This window comes from Panulirus ornatus, chromosome 63 (assembly GCF_036320965.1).
Source record: "Panulirus ornatus isolate Po-2019 chromosome 63, ASM3632096v1, whole genome shotgun sequence".
Taxonomy (NCBI): Eukaryota; Metazoa; Arthropoda; class Malacostraca; order Decapoda; family Palinuridae; genus Panulirus; species Panulirus ornatus.
The window spans coordinates 8,982,770-9,004,545 of NC_092286.1; the positions used below are offsets into that span (position 1 = coordinate 8,982,770).

Sequence of the window (21,776 nt, forward strand, 5' to 3'; positions counted from 1 at the left end):
GTCTGTATCATTTAAATGTGATTTGGATTCAAATAGTAGCTAGATAGAACATCTGACGAGATACACAGTTGTTTCAAAAATAGCCAAATTATGCCTTTTATTGGTTAATGGCTTTTCAAGATTAATTTAGTGAGTGAAACACTTATATACATGCACCATACACTTATCCTTTCTTTTTTTTACATTTTCACCCTCTCTGAATTATTTCCTCTCTAGCATAGACCTTGAGGACTGTTCTTTATTAATGAAGCCTTAAAAAGAGTCCAGAAAAGTATTTCGTGTGTACAAAGAGGAGTGAAAAAGTGGGTTTGGTGTGATTTTAATAAGATTATGATAAATAGTATGCATAAGGTAAGGCTTTGTAAGTGGATTGAGAGGGGCCTATCTGACCCTGTGATTGGACTGATGTGAGTGGGAGAGCATTAAGTTTAAATGGGCTAAATGTTGGAAAATAAAAAGCAAGGAGGAAGTAAGTTGTGAAGTTTAGGAATTGGATAGAAACTTCAAGAAAACTTTGATGGAAAACTGACATCAGGTTAAAAAACTGATGAGTTATAAAGGCCTTCATAGAGTGTTGTAGCATTATAAAGAGGAAGTGGAAAGAGAAACAGCAGAGTGGAATGAAGCTGAAGGAGATTGGATCTACCAGAAAACTGATGAATGGAAGTTAGACTGTAAATAATGAATGATAAAGCAGCACACATGATTACTAGAAAATAGGTGAGAATTATGGAGGGGGGGGGGGAGAATAACTAGAAATTTAAGGGGAAATTTTGTGCTTCCTCTGAATGTAGATCAAATGCATAAGACAGGAAGGGATGAACATGTATTGTGCATTTTACAGGAGTGAAAAACCTTTGGTGATAGGCAGTGAAGTCTCAAAATGAGAGTATATGAGTGATAGTGATTGCAGGATACAATTGAAGCATCATCTGATGGATTTTAAGTTGCTAGTTTATGTACGTGAACAGTGTTGGTTTTTTTAGCTAAATCTCTAGAAGAGGTAGGCATAGTGTTGTTACATTTAATATGAATAAAATGCGCTACCTCGCAAACACGGGAGACAGCGACAAAGCAAAATAATAATAATAAAAAAAATGAAGAATGGAATTTTGAGGATGGGTCTTGGTACAATCAGTAAGAATACTGTTTAATGAGAAGTTTAGTTGGATTTTAAGTATCTTCATTGATCATAGACCATTGATGTATATGTGTTGTATGTGAGAGACAAGTACTCTCACGAGTATCTTGCTGTCAGAAATGATATTTAGGGGAACATTTATTTTCTTTGATAGTTTATTTGTATCTTTAAGCCAAGCATCATACATGGACAATGAAGCATGTCTGATATTCACTTTTGTCACTGGTAATTTTATGAACACAGTTGCTTCTCCCAAACAAGGTATTGTCTGGAACAGTTAAACAACAGACTCGTCTGTACACATCCACTTCCTAGCTGTCATATATAACATATGGAACCCAGAGCCTTCTGTCCAATCAAACCCTTCAGACTGTCCATGGTTTATCTTGATTGCCTCATGTGCCTAGGCTAAGCCCATTTACAGCACATCACCATCCATATATCTCATTAATCCAGGTCATTCTTTCCCATGCACACCTCTTCCTCCTGAAAGTTCAGGCATTGTTACACCAAAGCCACATCCATAACCTTTTGTCTCCTTGGTTTCACTCTTTTTTCCGATCCATTTCTGATACATAGATCATCTTAGTCAGTCTTCCCTCAGTCAGGTTGTGCTCATCAACACATACTGTCCTGAAGTATTCAACTTCCACCCTATTCTCACATTTGTTTGTTCTCCAATGCCTGTTTTGCTAAAAGTATCTTACATGGCTCTCATACACATGCCTTGCTCACTAATTAATTTTTCATGCAAATGGTTACTTACTTTAATATTGCTCACATTCATTTATGAGTACTGGTTGTACTTCCATTAATGATGCAGGGAAATGAGTGTGTGTTATGGAAGAATTTTCTGCATTCAGATTTAGTGTGAATGAAGATGCAGGTATTCTCTAATTGTTCAGTGTTGTGTGTTAAGGATATTTTGATCAATGCATGAAATACTTTGTTCAGGCACAAATATAATTGCGTGTATAGTGCTGATGGCAAAAATGAAGCTTTTAGTACTTTATACTGGACAAGAAGGTGAAGAAATAGATGGTATAGACTATAGTGACTATCACTTATGACTGTGTGTTGCAAGGTACTTGAGAGTGCCTAAAGTAATTGAAGGGTATGCTTCTAGAATGGACATGGACTTGAGACTCATTCAACATAAGATGGCAGATAATTTTGTCATTTAGCTGACTGACATCTGATATCTTGAGACTCATCTTTAAAGCACTAACTAAAGAAATATGGTAAAAAGAAAATAACACTAACAAACATTATTGTCTCATGCATCTATGTTTTAATTACATCACAGGGTTCATTCATGTATTGGAAAGTTAAGATTCACACCTTTTTCAGGTCAAGAATATATTTTGGCCCAAGTTTTGTTGTAATGCTAACACATGTTTTGAATAATTAGAAATTTATAGTCAGTTTCTAGAAATTAATACAAAAAAAGATGCTTATGAGAATAGTTCTTTTGGACCATTTTTTTTTCAGGAATTATGATAGTAATTAAGGCCATATGGGAATTTTAAAGTAAATTTTTTGTTTTTACAGGGCTTTTTTTTTTTTTTTCCAAAATATTTTAAAAGGTACTCAGAATTTTGCAGGCTCATATGAATCCTGACATCACCCTCCCAGCAAGTTATCAGAGAAATCTTAAGAAAAGATATGTCTTTATATCATTGAAATAAAAATAAGTGCAGGCTAGAAAAAGGGTGACTTCTAGAAACTCGATAAAAAGGTCACTTACAAAAAGTAAAGCATTTTCATTTTTCAAATGCATTAGAAAAGTATTAAAGAGAACAGGGAAGAGATTTTTTTTTGCAAATCTTATTTCCTGCAATGCAATCTAAATCTCGTCCACACAGAACAATAACCACTGTATACACCTTCATGCATTACAGTAGCATTCTTTGTACTCTGAAGTTACTGAACCTCTAGCATCTTTTGTGTAATACAGTCTGAGATGAACTATTATTCTGTACAATACTGTGCAAATGGCTTAACAATGCAAACATAATTCTGTCCCAGACAAGTAAACAATTCCCCTACAAAAATAGATGCTATTTCAGTACTGAGATAAAGTGGTATGGAATTCAAATTATTAAATACACCAACCATCATTTTGTTGCACAAAGCCTTCCCACAAGTTGCTGCGCAAAGCGTAAATAAGTTAAATCTATTTGGACTGAACTGCTAACAGCAGAAACACCTGTAGCAGATGACGGCAGAGGTGAAACTGCTGGTCGTCGGCCTAACCATCGTGTGAAGAATGAATTCTGCAAAATTCAGGTTCACAATCAATGTAGGTTACATACAAACTGGTTATCTTTCAAATACATGAAAAGAGCTTGACTGTTCTTTTATATAGATTAATGAGCTCCATATATATGGCCAGTGCTTAGAATTTAATCATTATATTCAAGAATGCTTGTGAGTAAGTCCTTTTACTTTAACAAATGTCTGTGATTAGAAAGTTATTTCAGTAGTGTGCATCAAGGATTATACAGTACTAGAAATCAGTTCCAATATTAGGCAGTGAATTTCTTAGCCATTCATCAGAGAACATTCCATGCTTAAAATGAATCCAAACCCTCCTTTCAAATCACAGAGCTGACTCATATGATGTTTCATTTTGTTTTGTCATGACAAATTTTTTTTTTTTTTTTTCACTTGCTCTTCATTAAAAACTGACATCCATCTACAGTACACTGAAGAGTATTAACCACAAATGAAAGACCAACACATACCATTTCATCTGCGAGTCCATGACGAATTCGGACTGCATCACGTGGGGAAGTTTCAGGACTCATTAATGCTAGGGTGGACTGAGTAAGTAGTAGTAGCAAGGCCTCCTCTGCACATGTGGCTAACACTCTCAAACACAGGCCAACTTCAGGAGCACCACTACGACATGGGGATACGCCACGGCTTTCCTATCAGTGTGCAAAGCATATCATAAATTATTATTATTTTTATGTTTGTCTTTCCTTAGCTAAGTCATACTTTATCAAAGTTCAGTAACACAATTTATCCATATTTTTTCCTGGAAATACCATTTCTAACTGTATTTCTATCTATCTATATATGTCTCTGATGCGTATTCCGTTCAAGAACTCACTCAAGGGGGGTGACCATAGCAAAAGAGTTTCTATAACTGTTGAACTTGCAGTGCCACTATTTAGCCCCAATGCCTCGCCCTTAATAGGCCACTGGTAGAGGGCAACTCTAGTATAGTGTTTTCAGAGGATTCTACCTAATGTTCCAAGTTATTTTATATTTTTTTTATTATACTTTGTCGCTGTCTCCCCCATTAGCAAGGTTGCACAAGGAAACAGACAAAAGAATGGCCCAACCCACCCACATACACATGTATATACATACACATCCACACACACACAGACATGTACATATATACACATGTATATAATTCACACTTGCTGCCCTTATTATTCCCGGCGCCACCCCGTCACACATGAAATGACAACCCCTACCCCCGCATGTGTGCAAGGTAGTGCTAGGAAAGACAACAAAGGCCACATTCGTTCACACTCAGTCTCTAGCTGTCATGTAATAATACATTGAAACCACAGCTCCCTTTCCACATCCAGGCCACACAAAACTTTCCATGGTTTGCCCCAGACGCTTCACATGTCCAGGTTCAATCCACTGACAGCAGGTCGACCCCGGTGTACCACATCATTCCAATTCATTCTATTCCTTGCACGCCTTTCACCCTCCTGCATGTTCAGGCCCCGATCGCTCAAAATCTTTTTCACTCCATCTTTCCACATCCAATTTGGTCTCCCGCTTCTCTTCATTCCCTCCACCTCTAACACATATATCCTCTTTGTCAAACTTTCCTCACTCATTCTCTTCATGTGACCAAACCATTTCAAAACACCCTCTTCTGCTCTCTCAACCACACTCTTTTTATTACCACACATCTCTCTTACCCTCTCAACCACCTCACACCACATATTGTCCTCAAACATCTCATTTCCAGCACATCCACCCTCCTAAACACAACTCTACCAATAGCCCACGCCTTGCAACCATATAACATTGTTGGAACCACTATTCCTTCAAACATACCCATTTTTGCTTTTCAAGATAATGTTCTCGCCTTTCACACATCTTCCAACACTCCCAGAACTTTCGCCCCCTCCCCTGCCCTATGTCATAACTCACTTCTGCTTCCATGGTTCCATCCGCAGCCAAATCCACTCCCAGATATCTATAATGCTTCACTTCCTCCAGTTTTTCTCCATTCAAACTTACCTCCCAAATGACTTGTCCCTCAACACTACTGTACCTAATAACGTTGCTCTTATTCACAATTACTCTCAGCTTTCTTCTTTCACACACTTTACCCAACTCAGTCACCAGCTTCTGCAGTTTCTCATCCGAATCAGCCACCAGGGCTGTATCATCAGCGAACAACAATTGACTCACTTCCCAAGCTCTCTCATCCACAACAGACTGCATACTTGCCCCTCTCTCCAAAACTCTTGCATTCACCTCCCTAACAACCCCATCCATAAACAAATTAAAGAACGATACAGACATCACGCACCCGTGCTGCAAACTGACATTCACTAAGAACCAATCACTTTCCCCTCTTCGTACTCGTACACATGCCTTATATACTCGATAAAAACTTTTCACTGCACTAACAACTTGCCTCCCACACCATATATTCTTAATACCTTTCACAGAGCATCTCTATCCACTCTATCAACTCTATAAAATAATATCTATACACTGATTTTCATTAAAATCTGAGGAAGTTGAAAATCTGAGCAAAAAAAAATGCAAGGCTATTATAGCCTTGCATTTTTTTGCTCAGATTTTCAACTTCCTTAGATTTTAATGAAAATCTGTGTATAGATGTTATTTTATATGGTATTAAAATATTTCGAGTCAAAAGACTGTAGTTCATGATATTAACCGATTAATTAGCACCTGGAGTAATTATGATAAAATTTAAATGCTAATTACTCGACTAATTATACGAATTTTTAGATTTTGACCACAGATTCCTATTCAGCATACATAAAAGTATCTTAATTATGATAAAATTTAAATGCTAATTACTCGACTAATTATACGAATTTTTAGATTTTGACCACAGATTCCTATTCAGCATACATAAAAGTATCTATGCTGAAAATTTGAAGAAAATCTATTTTTTCAAAAAAATCAAGAAAAATCCAAGGCCTTGCATTTTTTTGCTCAGATTTTAATGAAAATTCGTGTATAGATATTATTTTATGTGGTAATTAAGTATTTCGAGTCAAAAGACAGTAATTCATGATATTAACTGGTTAATTAGCACCTGGAGTAATTATGATAAAATTTAAATTAAGCTAATTACTCGACTAATTATACGAATTTTTAGATTTTGACCACAGATTCTTATTCACCATAAAAAAGTATCTATGCTGAAAATTTGAAAATTTATTTTTTCAAAAAAATCAAGAAAAATCCAAGGCATTTTTTTTGCTCAGATTTTCAACTTCCTTAGATTTTAATGAAAATCTGTGTATAGATGTTACTTTATAAGGTATTTAAGTATTTCGAGTCAAAAGACTGTAGTTCATGATATTAACTGGTTAATTAGCACCTGGAGTAATTATAAAATTTAAATTAAGCTAATTACTCGACTAATTATACGAATTTTTAGATTTTGACCACGGATTCGTAGTCAGCATACATAAAAGTATCTATGCTGAAAATTTGTGAAGAAAATATTTTTTCAAAAAAATCAAGAAAAATCCAAGGCATTTTTTTGCTGAGATTTTCAACTTCGTTAGATTTTAATGAAAATCTGTGTATAGATGTTACTTTATATGGTATTTAAGTATTTCGAGTCAAAAGACTGTAGTTCATGATATTAACCGGTTAATTAGCACCTGGAGTAATTATGAAAAAAATTAAATTAAGCTAATTACTCGACTAATTATACGAATTTTTAGATTTTGACCGCGGATTCGTATTCAGCATACATAAAAGTATCTATGCTGAAAATTTGAAGAAAATTTATTTTTCAAAAAAATCCAAGAAAAATCCAAGGCTATAGCCTTGCATTTTTTTTTTTCTCAGATTTTCAACTTTCTTAGATTTTAATGAAAATCTGTGTATAGCTGTTACTCTACATGGTATTTAAGTATTTCGAGTCAAAAGACAGTAGTTCATGATATTAATCGGTTAATTACCACCTGGAGTAATTATGATAAAATTTAAATAAAGCTAATTTGAAAAGCTATTTTTTCAAAAAAATAAAAGAAAATCTTTTTTGCTCACAATATGAATCTGTGGTCAAAATCTAAATATTCGTGTATAGATATTATGTGGTATTTAAGTATTTCGAGTCAAAAGACTGTAATTCATTATATTCACTGGTTAATTAGCACCTGGAGTAATTATGATAAAATTTAAATTAAGCTAATAACTCGACCCGATTTTCAACTTCCTTAGATTTTAATGAAAATCTGTGTATAGATGTTACTTTATATGGCATTTAAGTAATTCGATTCCAAAGACAGTAGTTCATGATATTAACCGGTTAAATAGCATCTGGAGTAATTGATAAAATTTAAATGCTAATTACTCGACTAATACGAATTTTTAGATTTTGACCACAGATTCGTATTCAACATACATAAAAGTATCTATGCTGAAAATTTGAAGGAAATCTATTTTTTCAAAAAATCAAGAAAAATCCAAGGCTGGAGTAATTGATAAAATTTAAATGCTAATTACTCGACTAATACGAATTTTTAGATTTTGACCACAGATTCGTATTCAACATACATAAAAGTATCTATGCTGAAAATTTGAAGGAAATCTATTTTTTCAAAAAATCAAGAAAAATCCAAGGCATTTTTTTTTGCTCAAATTTTCAACTTCCTTAGATTTTAATGAAAATTCGTGTATAGATATTATTTTATGTGGTATTTAAGTATTTCGTGTCAAAAGACTGTAATTCATGATATTAACTGGTTAATTAGCACCTGGAGTAATTATAAAATTTAAATTAAGCTAATTACTCGGCTAATTATACGGATTTTTATATTTTGACCACAGATTCGTATTCAGCATACATAAAAGTATCTATGCTGAAATTTTGAAGAAAATCTATTTTTTCAAAAAAATCAAGAAAAATCCAAGGCTATAGCCTTGCATTTTTTTTCATCAGATTTTCAACTTCCTTAGATTTTAATGAAAATCTGTATATACATGTTACTTTATATGGTATTTAAGTATTTCGAGTCAAAAGACTGTAGTTCATGATATTAATCGGTTAATTAGCACCTGGAGCAATTATGATAAAATTCAAATTACGCTAATTACTCGACTAATTATACGAATTTTTAGATTTTGACCAGATTCGTATTCAGCATACATAAAAGTATCTATGCTGATAATTTGAAGAAAATCTATTTTTTCAAAAAAATCAAGAAAAATCCAAGGCTATAGCCTTGCATTTTTTTTGCTCAGATTTTCAACTTCCTTAGATTTTAATGAAAATCTGTGTATAGCTGTTACTTTATATGGTATTTAAGTATTTCGGGTCAAAAGACTGTAGTTCATGATATTAACCGGTTAATTAGCACCTGGAGTAATTATGATAAAATTTAAATTAAGCTAATTTGAATAAAATCTATTTCAAAAAAATAAAGAAAATTTGTTTTGCTCAATATGAATCTGTGGTCAAAATCTAAAAATTCGTGTATAGATATTATGTGGTATTTAAGTACTTCGAGTCAAAAGACAGTAGTTCATGATATTAACCGGTTAATTAGCACCTGGAGTAATTATGAAATTTAAATGCAAATTACTCGACTAATTACACGAATTTTTAGATTTTGACCACAGATTCGTATTCAGCATACATAAAAGTATCTATGCTGATAATTTGAAGAAAATCTATTTTTTCAAAAAAATCAAGAAAAATCCAAGGCTATAGCCTTGCATTTTTTTTTTGCTCAGATTTTCAACTTCCTTAGATTTTAATGAAAATTCGTGTATAGATATTATTTTATGTGGTATTTAAGTATTTCGAGTCAAAAGACTGTAGTTCATGATATTAACCGGTTAATTAGCACCTGGAGTAATTATGAAAAAAATTAAATTAAGCTAATTACTCGACTAATTATACGAATTTTTAGATTTTGACCGCGGATTCGTATTCAGCATACATAAAAGTATCTATGCTGAAAATTTGAAGAAAATTTATTTTTCAAAAAAATCCAAGAAAAATCCAAGGCTATAGCCTTGCATTTTTTTTTTTTTTCTCAGATTTTCAACTTTCTTAGATTTTAATGAAAATCTGTGTATAGCTGTTACTCTACATGGTATTTAAGTATTTCGAGTCAAAAGACAGTAGTTCATGATATTAATCGGTTAATTACCACCTGGAGTAATTATGATAAAATTTAAATAAAGCTAATTTGAAAATCTATTTTTTCAAAAAAATAAAAGAAAATCTTTTTTGCTCACAATATGAATCTGTGGTCAAAATCTAAATATTCGTGTATAGATATTATGTGGTATTTAAGTATTTCGAGTCAAAAGACTGTAATTCATTATATTCACTGGTTAATTAGCACCTGGAGTAATTATGATAAAATTTAAATTAAGCTAATAACTCGACCCGATTTTCAACTTCCTTAGATTTTAATGAAAATCTGTGTATAGATGTTACTTTATATGGCATTTAAGTAATTCGATTCCAAAGACAGTAGTTCATGATATTAACCGGTTAAATAGCATCTGGAGTAATTGATAAAATTTAAATGCTAATTACTCGACTAATACGAATTTTTAGATTTTGACCACAGATTCGTATTCAACATACATAAAAGTATCTATGCTGAAAATTTGAAGGAAATCTATTTTTTCAAAAAATCAAGAAAAATCCAAGGCTATAGCCTTGCATTTTTTTTTGCTCAAATTTTCAACTTCCTTAGATTTTAATGAAAATTCGTGTATAGATATTATTTTATGTGGTATTTAAGTATTTCGTGTCAAAAGACTGTAATTCATGATATTAACTGGTTAATTAGCACCTGGAGTAATTATAAAATTTAAATTAAGCTAATTACTCGGCTAATTATACGGATTTTTATATTTTGACCACAGATTCGTATTCAGCATACATAAAAGTATCTATGCTGAAATTTTGAAGAAAATCTATTTTTTCAAAAAAATCAAGAAAAATCCAAGGCTATAGCCTTGCATTTTTTTTCATCAGATTTTCAACTTCCTTAGATTTTAATGAAAATCTGTATATACATGTTACTTTATATGGTATTTAAGTATTTCGAGTCAAAAGACTGTAGTTCATGATATTAATCGGTTAATTAGCACCTGGAGCAATTATGATAAAATTCAAATTACGCTAATTACTCGACTAATTATACGAATTTTTAGATTTTGACCAGATTCGTATTCAGCATACATAAAAGTATCTATGCTGATAATTTGAAGAAAATCTATTTTTTCAAAAAAATCAAGAAAAATCCAAGGCTATAGCCTTGCATTTTTTTTGCTCAGATTTTCAACTTCCTTAGATTTTAATGAAAATCTGTGTATAGCTGTTACTTTATATGGTATTTAAGTATTTCGGGTCAAAAGACTGTAGTTCATGATATTAACCGGTTAATTAGCACCTGGAGTAATTATGATAAAATTTAAATTAAGCTAATTTGAATAAAATCTATTTAAAAAAAATAAAGAAAATTTTTTTTGCTCACAATATGAATCTGTGGTCAAAATCTAAAAATTCGTGTATAGATATTATGTGGTATTTAAGTACTTCGAGTCAAAAGACAGTAGTTCATGATATTAACCGGTTAATTAGCACCTGGAGTAATTATGAAATTTAAATGCAAATTACTCGACTAATTACACGAATTTTTAGATTTTGACCACAGATTCGTATTCAGCATACATAAAAGTATATATGCTGATAATTTGAAGAAAATCTATTTTTTCAAAAAAATCAAGAAAAATCCAAGGCTATAGCCTTGCATTTTTTTTTTTTTGCTCAGATTTTCAACTTCCTTAGATTTTAATGAAAATTCGTGTATAGATATTATTTTATGTGGTATTTAAGTATTTCGAGTCAAAAGACTGTAATTCATGATATTAACTAGTTAATTAGCACCTGGAGTAATTATGATAAAATATAAATTAAGCTAATTACTCGACTAATTATACGAATTTTTAGATTTTGACCACAGATTCGTATTCAGCATACATAAAAGTATCTATGCTGAAAATTTGAAGAAAATCCATTTTTCCAAAAAAATCAAGAAAAATCCAAGGCTATAGCCTTGCATTTTTTTTTTTGCTCAGCTTTTCAACTTCCTTAGTTTTTAATGAAAATCTGTGTATAGATGTTTCTTTATATAGTATTTAAGTATTTCGAGTCAAAGACTGTAGTTCATGATATTAACCGATTAATTATCACCTGGAGTAATTATGATAAAATTTAAATTAAGCTAATTACTCGACTAATTATACGAATTTTTAGATTTTGACAACTGATTCGCATTCAGCATACATAAAAGTATCTATGCTGAAAATTTGAAGAAAATCTATTTTTTCAAAAAAATCAAGAAAAATCCAAGCCTTGCATCTTTTTTTTTTTTTTTATCATATTTTCAACTTCCTTTGATTTTAATGAAAATCTGTGTATAGATGTTACTTTATATGGTATTTAACTTTTTCGAGTCAAAAGACTGTAGTTAATTATATTAACTGGTTAATTAGCACCTGGAGCAATTATGATAAAATTTAAATTACGCTAATTACTCGTCAATTTATACGAATTTTTAGATTTTGACTACAGATTCGTATTCACCATACATAAAAGTATCTATGCTGAAAATTTGAAGGAAAATCTATTTTTTCAAAAAAATCAAGAAAAAATCCAAGGCTATAGCCTGGAGTAATTAAAAAATTTAAATTAAGCTAATTACTCGACTAATTATACGAATTTTTAGATTTTGACCACAGATTCGTATTCAGCATACATAAAAGGATCTATGCTGAAAATTTGAAAATCTATTTTTTTTAAAAAAAAATCAAGAAAAATCCAAGGCTATACCCTTATTTTTTTTTCTCAGATTTTCAACTTCCTTAGATTTTAATGAAAATCTGTGTATAGATGTTACTTTATGTGGTATTTAAGTATTTCGAGTCAAAAGACTGTAGTTCATGATATTAACCGGTTAATCGGCACTTGGAGCAATTATAAGATTTAAATTACGCTAATTACTCGTCTAATTATACGAATTTTTAGATTTTCACCACAGATTCGTATTCAGCATACATAAAAGTATCTATGCTGGAAATTTTAAAATCTATTTTTTTAAAAAAATCAAGAAAAATCCAAGGCTATAGCCTTATTTTTTTTTCTCAGATTTTCAACTTCCTTAGATTTTAATGAAAATCTGTGTATAGATGTTACTTTATATGGCATTTAAGTATTTCGAGTCAAAAGACTGTAGTTCATGATATTAACCGGTTAATTAGCACCTGGAGTAATTATAAAATTTAAATTAAGCTAATTACTCGACTAATTATACGAATTTTTAGATTTTGACCACAGATTCGTATTCAGCATACATAAAAGTATCTATGCTGAAAATTTGAAGAAAATCTATTTTTTCAAAAAAATCAAGAAAAATCCTAGGCTATAGCCTTGCATTTTTTTTTTATCAGATTTTCAACTTCCTTAGATTTTAATGAAAATCTGTGTATAGATGTTACTTTATATGGTATTTAAGTATTTCGAGTCAAAAGACTGTAGTTCATGATATTAACCGGTTAATTAGCACCTGGAGTAATTATGATAAAATTTAAATTAAGCTAATTACTCGACTAATTATACGAATTTTTAGATTTTGACCACAGATTCGTATTCAGCATACATAAAAGTATCTATGCTGAAAATTTGAAGAAAATCTATTTTTCAAAAAAATCAAGAAAAATCCAAGGCTATAGCCTTGCATTTTTTTTTTTATCAATTTTCAACTTCCTTAGATTTTAATGAAAATCTGGGTATAGATGTTACTTATATGGTATTTAAGTATTTCGAGTCAAAGACAGTAGTTCATGATATTAACCGTTAATTAGCACCTGGAGTAATTATGATAAAATTTAAATGCAAATACTCGACTAAAAAAATCAGGAAAAATCCAAGGCCTTGCATTTTTTTTTCCTCAGATTTTCAACTTCCTTAGATTTTAATGAAAATTCGTGTATAGATATTACTTTATGTGGTATTTAAGTATTTCGAGTCAGTAGACTGTAATTCATGATATTAACTGGTTAATTAGCACCTGGAGTAATTATGACAAAATATAAATTAAGCTAATTACTCGATCTAATTATAACAATTTTTAGATTTTGATAACGATTCGCATTCAGCATACATAAAATATCTATGCTGAAAATTTGAAGGAAATCTATTTTTTCAAAAAAAAAAATCAACTATGCTAATTTTTTTTGCTCAGATTTTCAACTTCCTTAGATTTTAATGAAAATCTGTGTATAGATGTTCCTTTATATGGTATTTAATTATTTCGAGTCAAAAGACTGTAATTCATGATATTAACTGGTTAATTAGCACCTGGAGTAATTATAAAATGTAAATTAAGCTAATTACTCGACTAATTATACAAATTTTTAGATTTTGACCACAGATTCGTATTCAGCATACATAAAAGTATCTATGCTGAAAATTTGAAGAAAATCTATTTTTTCAAAAAAATCAAGAAAAATCCAAGGCTATAGCCTTGCATTTTTTTTCTCAGATTTTCAACTTCCTTAGATTTTAATGAAAATCTGTGTATAGATGTTACTTTATATGGTATTTAAGTATTTCGAGTCAAAAGACTGTAGTTCATGATATTAACCGGTTAATTAGCACCTGGAGTAATTATGATAAAATTTAAATTAAGCTAATTACTCGACTAATTATACGAATTTTTAGATTTTGACCACAGATTCGTATTCAGCATACATAAAAGTATCTATGCTGAAAATTTGAAGAAAATCTATTTTTTCAAAAAAATCAAGAAAAATCCAAGGCTATAGCCTTGCATTTTTTTTGCTCAGATTTTCAACTTCCTTAGATTTTAATGAAAATCTGTGTATAGATATTATTTTATGTGGTATTTAAGTATTTCGAGTCAAAAGACTGTAATTCATGATATTAACTGGTTAATTAGCACCTGGAGTAATTATGATAAAATTTAAATTAAGCTAATTACTCGACTAATTATACGAATTTTTAGATTTTGACCACAGATTCGTATTCAGCATACATAAAAGTATCTATGCTGAAAATTTGAAGAAAATCTATTTTTTCAAAAAAATCAAGAAAAATCCAAGGCTATAGCCTTGCATTTTTTTTTGCTCAGATTTTCAACTTCCTTAGATTTTAATGAAAATCTGTGTATAGATGTTCCTTTATATGGTATTTAATTATTTCGAGTCAAAAGACTGTAATTCATGATATTAACTGGTTAATTAGCACCTGGAGTAATTATGATAAATTTAAATTAAGCTAATTACTCGACTAATTATACGAATTTTTAGATTTTGACCACAGATTCGTATTCAGCATACATAAAAGTATCTATGCTGAAAATTTGAAGAAAATCTATTTTTTCAAAAAAATCAAGAAAAATCCAAGGCTATAGCCTTGCATTTTTTTTCTCAGATTTTCAACTTCCTTAGATTTTAATGAAAATCTGTGTATAGATGTTACTTTATATGGTATTTAAGTATTTCGAGTCAAAAGACTGTAGTTCATAATATTAACCGGTTAATTAGCACCTGGAGTAATTATGATAAATTTAAATTAAGCTAATTACTCGACTAATTATACGAATTTTTAGATTTTGACCACAGATTCGTATTCAGCATACATAAAAGTATCTATGCTGAAAATTTGAAGAAAATCTATTTTTTCAAAAAAATCAAGAAAAATCCAAGGCTATAGCCTTGCATTTTTTTTGCTCAGATTTTCAACTTCCTTAGATTTTAATGAAAATCTGTGTATAGATGTTACTTTATATGGTATTTAAGTATTTCGAGTCAAAAGACTGTAGTTCATGATATTAACTGGTTAATTAGCACCTGGAGTAATTATGATAAAATTTAAATTAAGCTAATTACTCGACTAATTATACGAATTTTTAGATTTTGACCACAGATTCGTATTCAGCATACATAAAAGTATCTATGCTGAAAATTTGAAGAAAATCTATTTTTTCAAAAAAATCAAGAAAAATCCAAGGCTATAGCCTTGCATTTTTTTTGCTCAGATTTTCAACTTCCTTAGATTTTAATGAAAATCTGTGTATAGATGTTACTTTATATGGTATTTAAGTATTTCGAGTCAAAAGACTGTAGTTCATGATATTAACCGGTTAATTAGCACCTGGAGTAATTATGATAAATTTAAATTAAGCTAATTACTCGACTAATTATACGAATTTTTAGATTTTGACCACAGATTCGTATTCAGCATACATAAAAGTATCTATGCTGAAAATTTGAAGAAAATCTATTTTTTCAAAAAAATCAAGAAAAATCCAAGGCTATAGCCTTGCATTTTTTTTTCTCAGATTTTCAACTTCCTTAGATTTTAATGAAAATCTGTGTATAGATGTTACTTTATATGGTATTTAAGTATTTCGAGTCAAAAGACTGTAGTTCATGATATTAACCGGTTAATTAGCACCTGGAGTAATTATGATAAAATTTAAATTAAGCTAATTACTCGACTAATTATACGAATTTTTAGATTTTGACCACAGATTCGTATTCAGCATACATAAAAGTATCTATGCTGAAAATTTGAAGAAAATCTATTTTTTCAAAAAAATCAAGAAAAATCCAAGGCTATAGCCTTGCATTTTTTTTGCTCAGATTTTCAACTTCCTTAGATTTTAATGAAAATCTGTGTATAGATGTTACTTTATATGGTATTTAAGTATTTCGAGTCAAAAGACTGTAATTCATGATATTAACTGGTTAATTAGCACCTGGAGTAATTATGATAAAATTTAAATTAAGCTAATTACTCGACTAATTATACGAATTTTTAGATTTTGACCACAGATTCGTATTCAGCATACATAAAAGTATCTATGCTGAAAATTTGAAGAAAATCTATTTTTCAAAAAAATCAAGAAAAATCCAAGGCTATAGCCTTGCATTTTTTTTTGCTCAGATTTTCAACTTCCTTAGTTTTTAATGAAAATCTGTGTATAGATGTTTCTTTATATAGTATTTAAGTATTTCGAGTCAAAGACTGTAGTTCATGATATTAACCGGTTAATTAGCACCTGGAGTAATTATGATAAAATTTAAATTAAGCTAATTACTCGACTAATTATACGAATTTTTAGATTTTGACAACTGATTCGCATTCAGCATACATAAAAGTATCTATGCTGAAAATTTGAAGAAAATCTATTTTTTCAAAAAAATCAAGAAAAATCCAAGGCTATAGCCTTGCATTTTTTTTTTTATCATATTTTCAACTTCCTTAGATTTTAATGAAAATCTGTGTATAGATGTTACTTTATATGGTATTTAAGTTTTTCGAGTCAAAAGACTGTAGTTCATGATATTAACCGGTTAATTAGCACCTGGAGCAATTATGATAAAATTTAAATTAAGCTAATTACTCGTCTAATTATACGAATTTTTAGATTTTGACCACAGATTCGTATTCAACATACATAAAAGTATCTATGCTGAAAATTTGAAGAAAATCTATTTTTTCAAAAAAATCAAGAAAAATCCAAGGCTATAGCCTTGCATTTTTTTTGCTCAGATTTTCAACTTCCTTAGATTTTAATGAAAATCTGTGTATAGATGTTCTTTATATGGTATTTAAGTATTTCGAGTCAAAAGACTGTAGTTCATGATATTAACCGGTTAATTAGCACCTGGAGTAATTATGATAAAATTTAAATGCTAATTACTCGACTAATTATACGAATTTTTAGATTTTGACCACAGATTCGTATTCAGCATACATAAAAGTATCTATGCTGAAAATTTGAAGAAAATCTATTTTTTCAAAAAATCAAGAAAAATCCAAGGCTATAGCCTTGCATTTTTTTTGCTCAGATTTTCAACTTCCTTAGATTTTAATGAAAATTCGTGTATAGATATTATTTTATGTGGTATTTAAGTATTTCGAGTCAAAAGACTGTAATTCATGATATTAACTGGTTAATTAGCACCTGGAGTAATTATGATAAAATTTAAATTAAGCTAATTACTCGACTAATTATACGAATTTTTAGATTTTGACCACAGATTCGTATTCAGCATACATAAAAGTATCTATGCTGAAAATTTGAAGAAAATCTATTTTTTCAAAAAAATCAAGAAAAATCCAAGGCTATAGCCTTGCATTTTTTTTTGCTCAGATTTTCAACTTCCTTAGATTTTAATGAAAATCTGTGTATAGATGTTACTTTATATGGTATTTAAGTATTTCGAGTCAAAAGACTGTAGTTCATGATATTAACTGGTTAATTAGCACCTGGAGTAATTATGATAAAATTAAATTAAGCTAATTACTAGACTAATTATACGAATTTTTAGATTTTGACCACAGATTCGTATTCAGCATACATAAAAGTATCTATGCTGAAAATTTGAAGAAAATCTATTTTTTCAAAAAAATCAAGAAAAATCCAAGGCTTGCATTTTTTTTGCTCAGATTTTCAACTTCCTTAGATTTTAATGAAAATCTGTGTATAGATGTTACTTTATATGGTATTTAAGTATTTCGAGTCAAAAGACTGTAGTTCATGATATTAACTGGTTAATTAGCACCTGGAGTAATTATGATAAAATTTAAATTAAGCTAATTACTCGACTAATTATACGAATTTTTAGATTTTGACCACAGATTCGTATTCAGCATACATAAAAGTATCTATGCTGAAAATTTGAAGAAAATCTATTTTTTCAAAAAAATCAAGAAAAATCCAAGGCTATAGCCTTGCATTTTTTTTTGCTCAGATTTTCAACTTCCTTAGATTTTAATGAAAATCTGTGTATAGATGTTACTTTATATGGTATTTAAGTATTTCGAGTCAAAAGACTGTAGTTCATGATATTAACCGGTTAATTAGCACCTGGAGTAATTATGATAAAATTTAAATTAAGCTAATTACTCGACTAATTATACGAATTTTTAGATTTTGACCACAGATTCGTATTCAGCATACATAAAAGTATCTATGCTGAAAATTTGAAGAAAATCTATTTTTTCAAAAAAATCAAGAAAAATCCAAGGCTATAGCCTTGCATTTTTTTTGCTCAGATTTTCAACTTCCTTAGATTTTAATGAAAATCTGTGTATAGATGTTACTTTATATGGTATTTAAGTATTTCGAGTCAAAAGACTGTAGTTCATGATATTAACCGGTTAATTAGCACCTGGAGTAATTATGATAAAATTTAAATGCAAATTACTCGACTAATTATACGAATTTTTAGATTTTGACCACAGATTCGTATTCAGCATACATAAAAGTATCTATGCTGAAAATTTGAAGAAAATCTATTTTTTCAAAAAAATCAAGAAAAATCCAAGGCTATAGCCTTGCATTTTTTTTGCTCAGATTTTCAACTTCCTTAGATTTTAATGAAAATTCGTGTATAGATATTATTTATGTGGTATTTAAGTATTTCGAGTCAAAAGACTGTAATTCATGATATTAACTGGTTAATTAGCACCTGGAGTAATTATGATAAAATTTAAATTAAGCTAATTACTCGACTAATTATACGAATTTTTAGATTTTGACCACAGATTCGTATTCAGCATACATAAAAGTATCTATGCTGAAAATTTGAAGAAAATCTATTTTTTCAAAAAAATCAAGAAAAATCCAAGGCTATAGCCTTGCATTTTTTTTGCTCAGATTTTCAACTTCCTTAGATTTTAATGAAAATCTGTGTATAGATGTTACTTTATATGGTATTTAAGTATTTCGAGTCAAAAGACTGTAGTTCATGATATTAACCGGTTAATTAGCACCTGGAGTAATTATGATAAAATTTAAATGCAAATTACTCGACTAATTATACGAATTTTTAGATTTTGACCACAGATTCGTATTCAGCATACATAAAAGTATCTATGCTGATAATTTGAAGAAAATCTATTTTTTCAAAAAAATCAAGAAAAATCCAAGGCTATATCTAGCCTTGCATTTTTTTTTGCTCAGATTTTCAACTTCCTTAGATTTTAATGAAAATCCGTGTATAGATATTATTTTATGTGGTATTTAAGTATTTCGAGTCAAAAGACTGTAATTCATGATATTAACTGGTTAATTAGCACCTGGAGTAATTATGATAAAATTAAATTAAGCTAATTACTCGACTAATTATACGAATTTTTAGATTTTGACCACAGATTCGTATTCAGCATACATAAAAGTATCTATGCTGAAAATTTGAAGAAAATCTATTTTTTCAAAAAAATCAAGAAAAATCCAAGGCATTTTTTTTTGCTCAGATTTTCAACTTCCTTAGATTTTAATGAAAATTCGTGTATAGATATTATTTTATGTGGTATTTAAGTATTTCGAGTCAAAAGACTGTAATTCATGATATTAACTGGTTAATTAGCACCTGGAATAATTATGATAAAATTTAAATTAAGCTAATTACTCGACTAATTATACGAATTTTTAGATTTTGACCACAGATTCGTATTCAGCATACATAAAAGTATCTATGCTGAAAATTTGAAGAAAATCTATTTTTTCAAAAAAATCAAGAAAAATCCAAGGCTATAGCCTTGCATTTTTTTTGCTCAGATTTTCAACTTCCTTAGATTTTAATGAAAATCTGTGTATAGATGTTACTTTATATGGTATTTAAGTATTTCGAGTCAAAAGACTGTAGTTCATGATATTAACCGGTTAATTAGCACCTGGAGTAATTATGATAAAATTTAAATTAAGCTAATTACTCGACTAATTATACGAATTTTTAGATTTTGACCACAGATTCGTATTCAGCATACATAAAAGTATCTATGCTGAAAATTTGAAGAAAATCTATTTTTTCAAAAAAATCAAGAAAAATCCAAGGCTATAGCCTTGCATTTTTTTTTGCTCAGATTTTCAACTTCCTTAGATTTTAATGAAAATCTGTGTATAGATGTTACTTTATATGGTATTTAAGTATTTCGAATCAAAAGACTGTAGTTCATGATATTAACTGGTTAATTAGCACCTGGAGTAATTATGATAAAATTTAAATTAAGCTAATTACTCGACTAATTATACGAATTTTTAGATTTTGACCACAGATTCGTATTCAGCATACATAAAAGTATCTATGCTGAAAATTTGAAGAAAATCTATTTTTTCAAAAAAATCAAGAAAAATCCAAGGCTATAGCCTTGCATTTTTTTTGCTCAGATTTTCAACTTCCTTAGATTTTAATGAAAATCTGTGTATAGATGTTACTTTATATGGTATTTAAGTATTTCGAGTCAAAAGACTGTAATTCATGATATTAACCGGTTAATTAGCACCTGGAGTAATTATGATAAAATTTAAATTAAGCTAATTACTCGACTAATTATACGAATTTTTAGATTTTGACCACAGATTCGTATTCAGCATACATAAAAGTATCTATGCTGAAAATTTGAAGAAAATCTATTTTTTCAAAAAATCAAGAAAAATCCAAGGCTATAGCCTTGCATTTTTTTTTGCTCAGATTTTCAACTTCCTTAGATTTTAATGAAAATCTGTGTATAGATGTTACTTTATATGGTATTTAAGTATTTCGAGTCAAAAGACTGTAGTTCATGATATTAACTGGTTAATTAGCACCTGGAGTAATTATGATAAAATTAAATTAAGCTAATTACTCGACTAATTATACGAATTTTTAGATTTTGACCACAGATTCGTATTCAGCATACATAAAAGTATCTATGCTGAAAATTTGAAGAAAATCTATTTTTTCAAAAAAATCAAGAAAAATCCAAGGCTATAGCCTTGCATTTTTTTTGCTTAGATTTTCAACTTCCTTAGATTTTTATGAAAATTCGTGTATAGATATTATTTTATGTGGTATTTAGGTATTTCGAGTCAAAAGACTGAAATTCATGATATTAACTGCTTAATTAGCACCTGGAATAATTATGATAAAATTTAGATTAAGCTAATTACTAGACTAATTATACGAATTTTTAGATTTTGACCACAGATTCGTATTCAGCATTCATAAAAGTATCTATGCTGAAAATTTGAAGAAAATCTATTTTTTCAAAATAATCAAGAAAAATCCAAGTCTATAGCCTTGCATTTTTTTTGCTCAGATTTTCAACTTCCTTAGATTTTAATGAAAATCTGTGTATAGATGTTACTTTATATGGTATTTAAGTATTTCGAGTCAAAAGACTGTAGTTCATGATATTAACCTGGTTAATTAGCACCTGGAGTAATTATGATAAAATTTAAATGCTAATTACTCGACTAATTATACGAATTTTTAGATTTTGACCACAGATTCGTATTCAGCATACATAAAAGTATCTATGCTGAAAATTTGA

At 29.4% G+C, this 21,776-nt stretch overlaps 1 protein-coding gene across 1 annotated transcript in view; it reads right to left on the reverse strand.

The window, feature by feature from the left end:
* Window positions 1–2,407: 2,407 nt before the first annotated feature.
* Nup188 (nuclear pore complex protein Nup188) overlaps window positions 2,408–21,776 on the reverse strand; it is a 90,657-nt gene continuing 71,288 nt past the window's right edge. The window contains exons 27-28 of the mRNA XM_071656622.1: window positions 3,889–4,074; window positions 2,408–3,417 (exon numbers count right to left, since the gene is read on the reverse strand). Coding sequence (XP_071512723.1) covers window positions 3,259–3,417; window positions 3,889–4,074 — 345 coding nt within the window. The 3' untranslated portion in view covers window positions 2,408–3,258. The remainder of the gene's footprint in view (window positions 3,418–3,888; window positions 4,075–21,776) is intronic.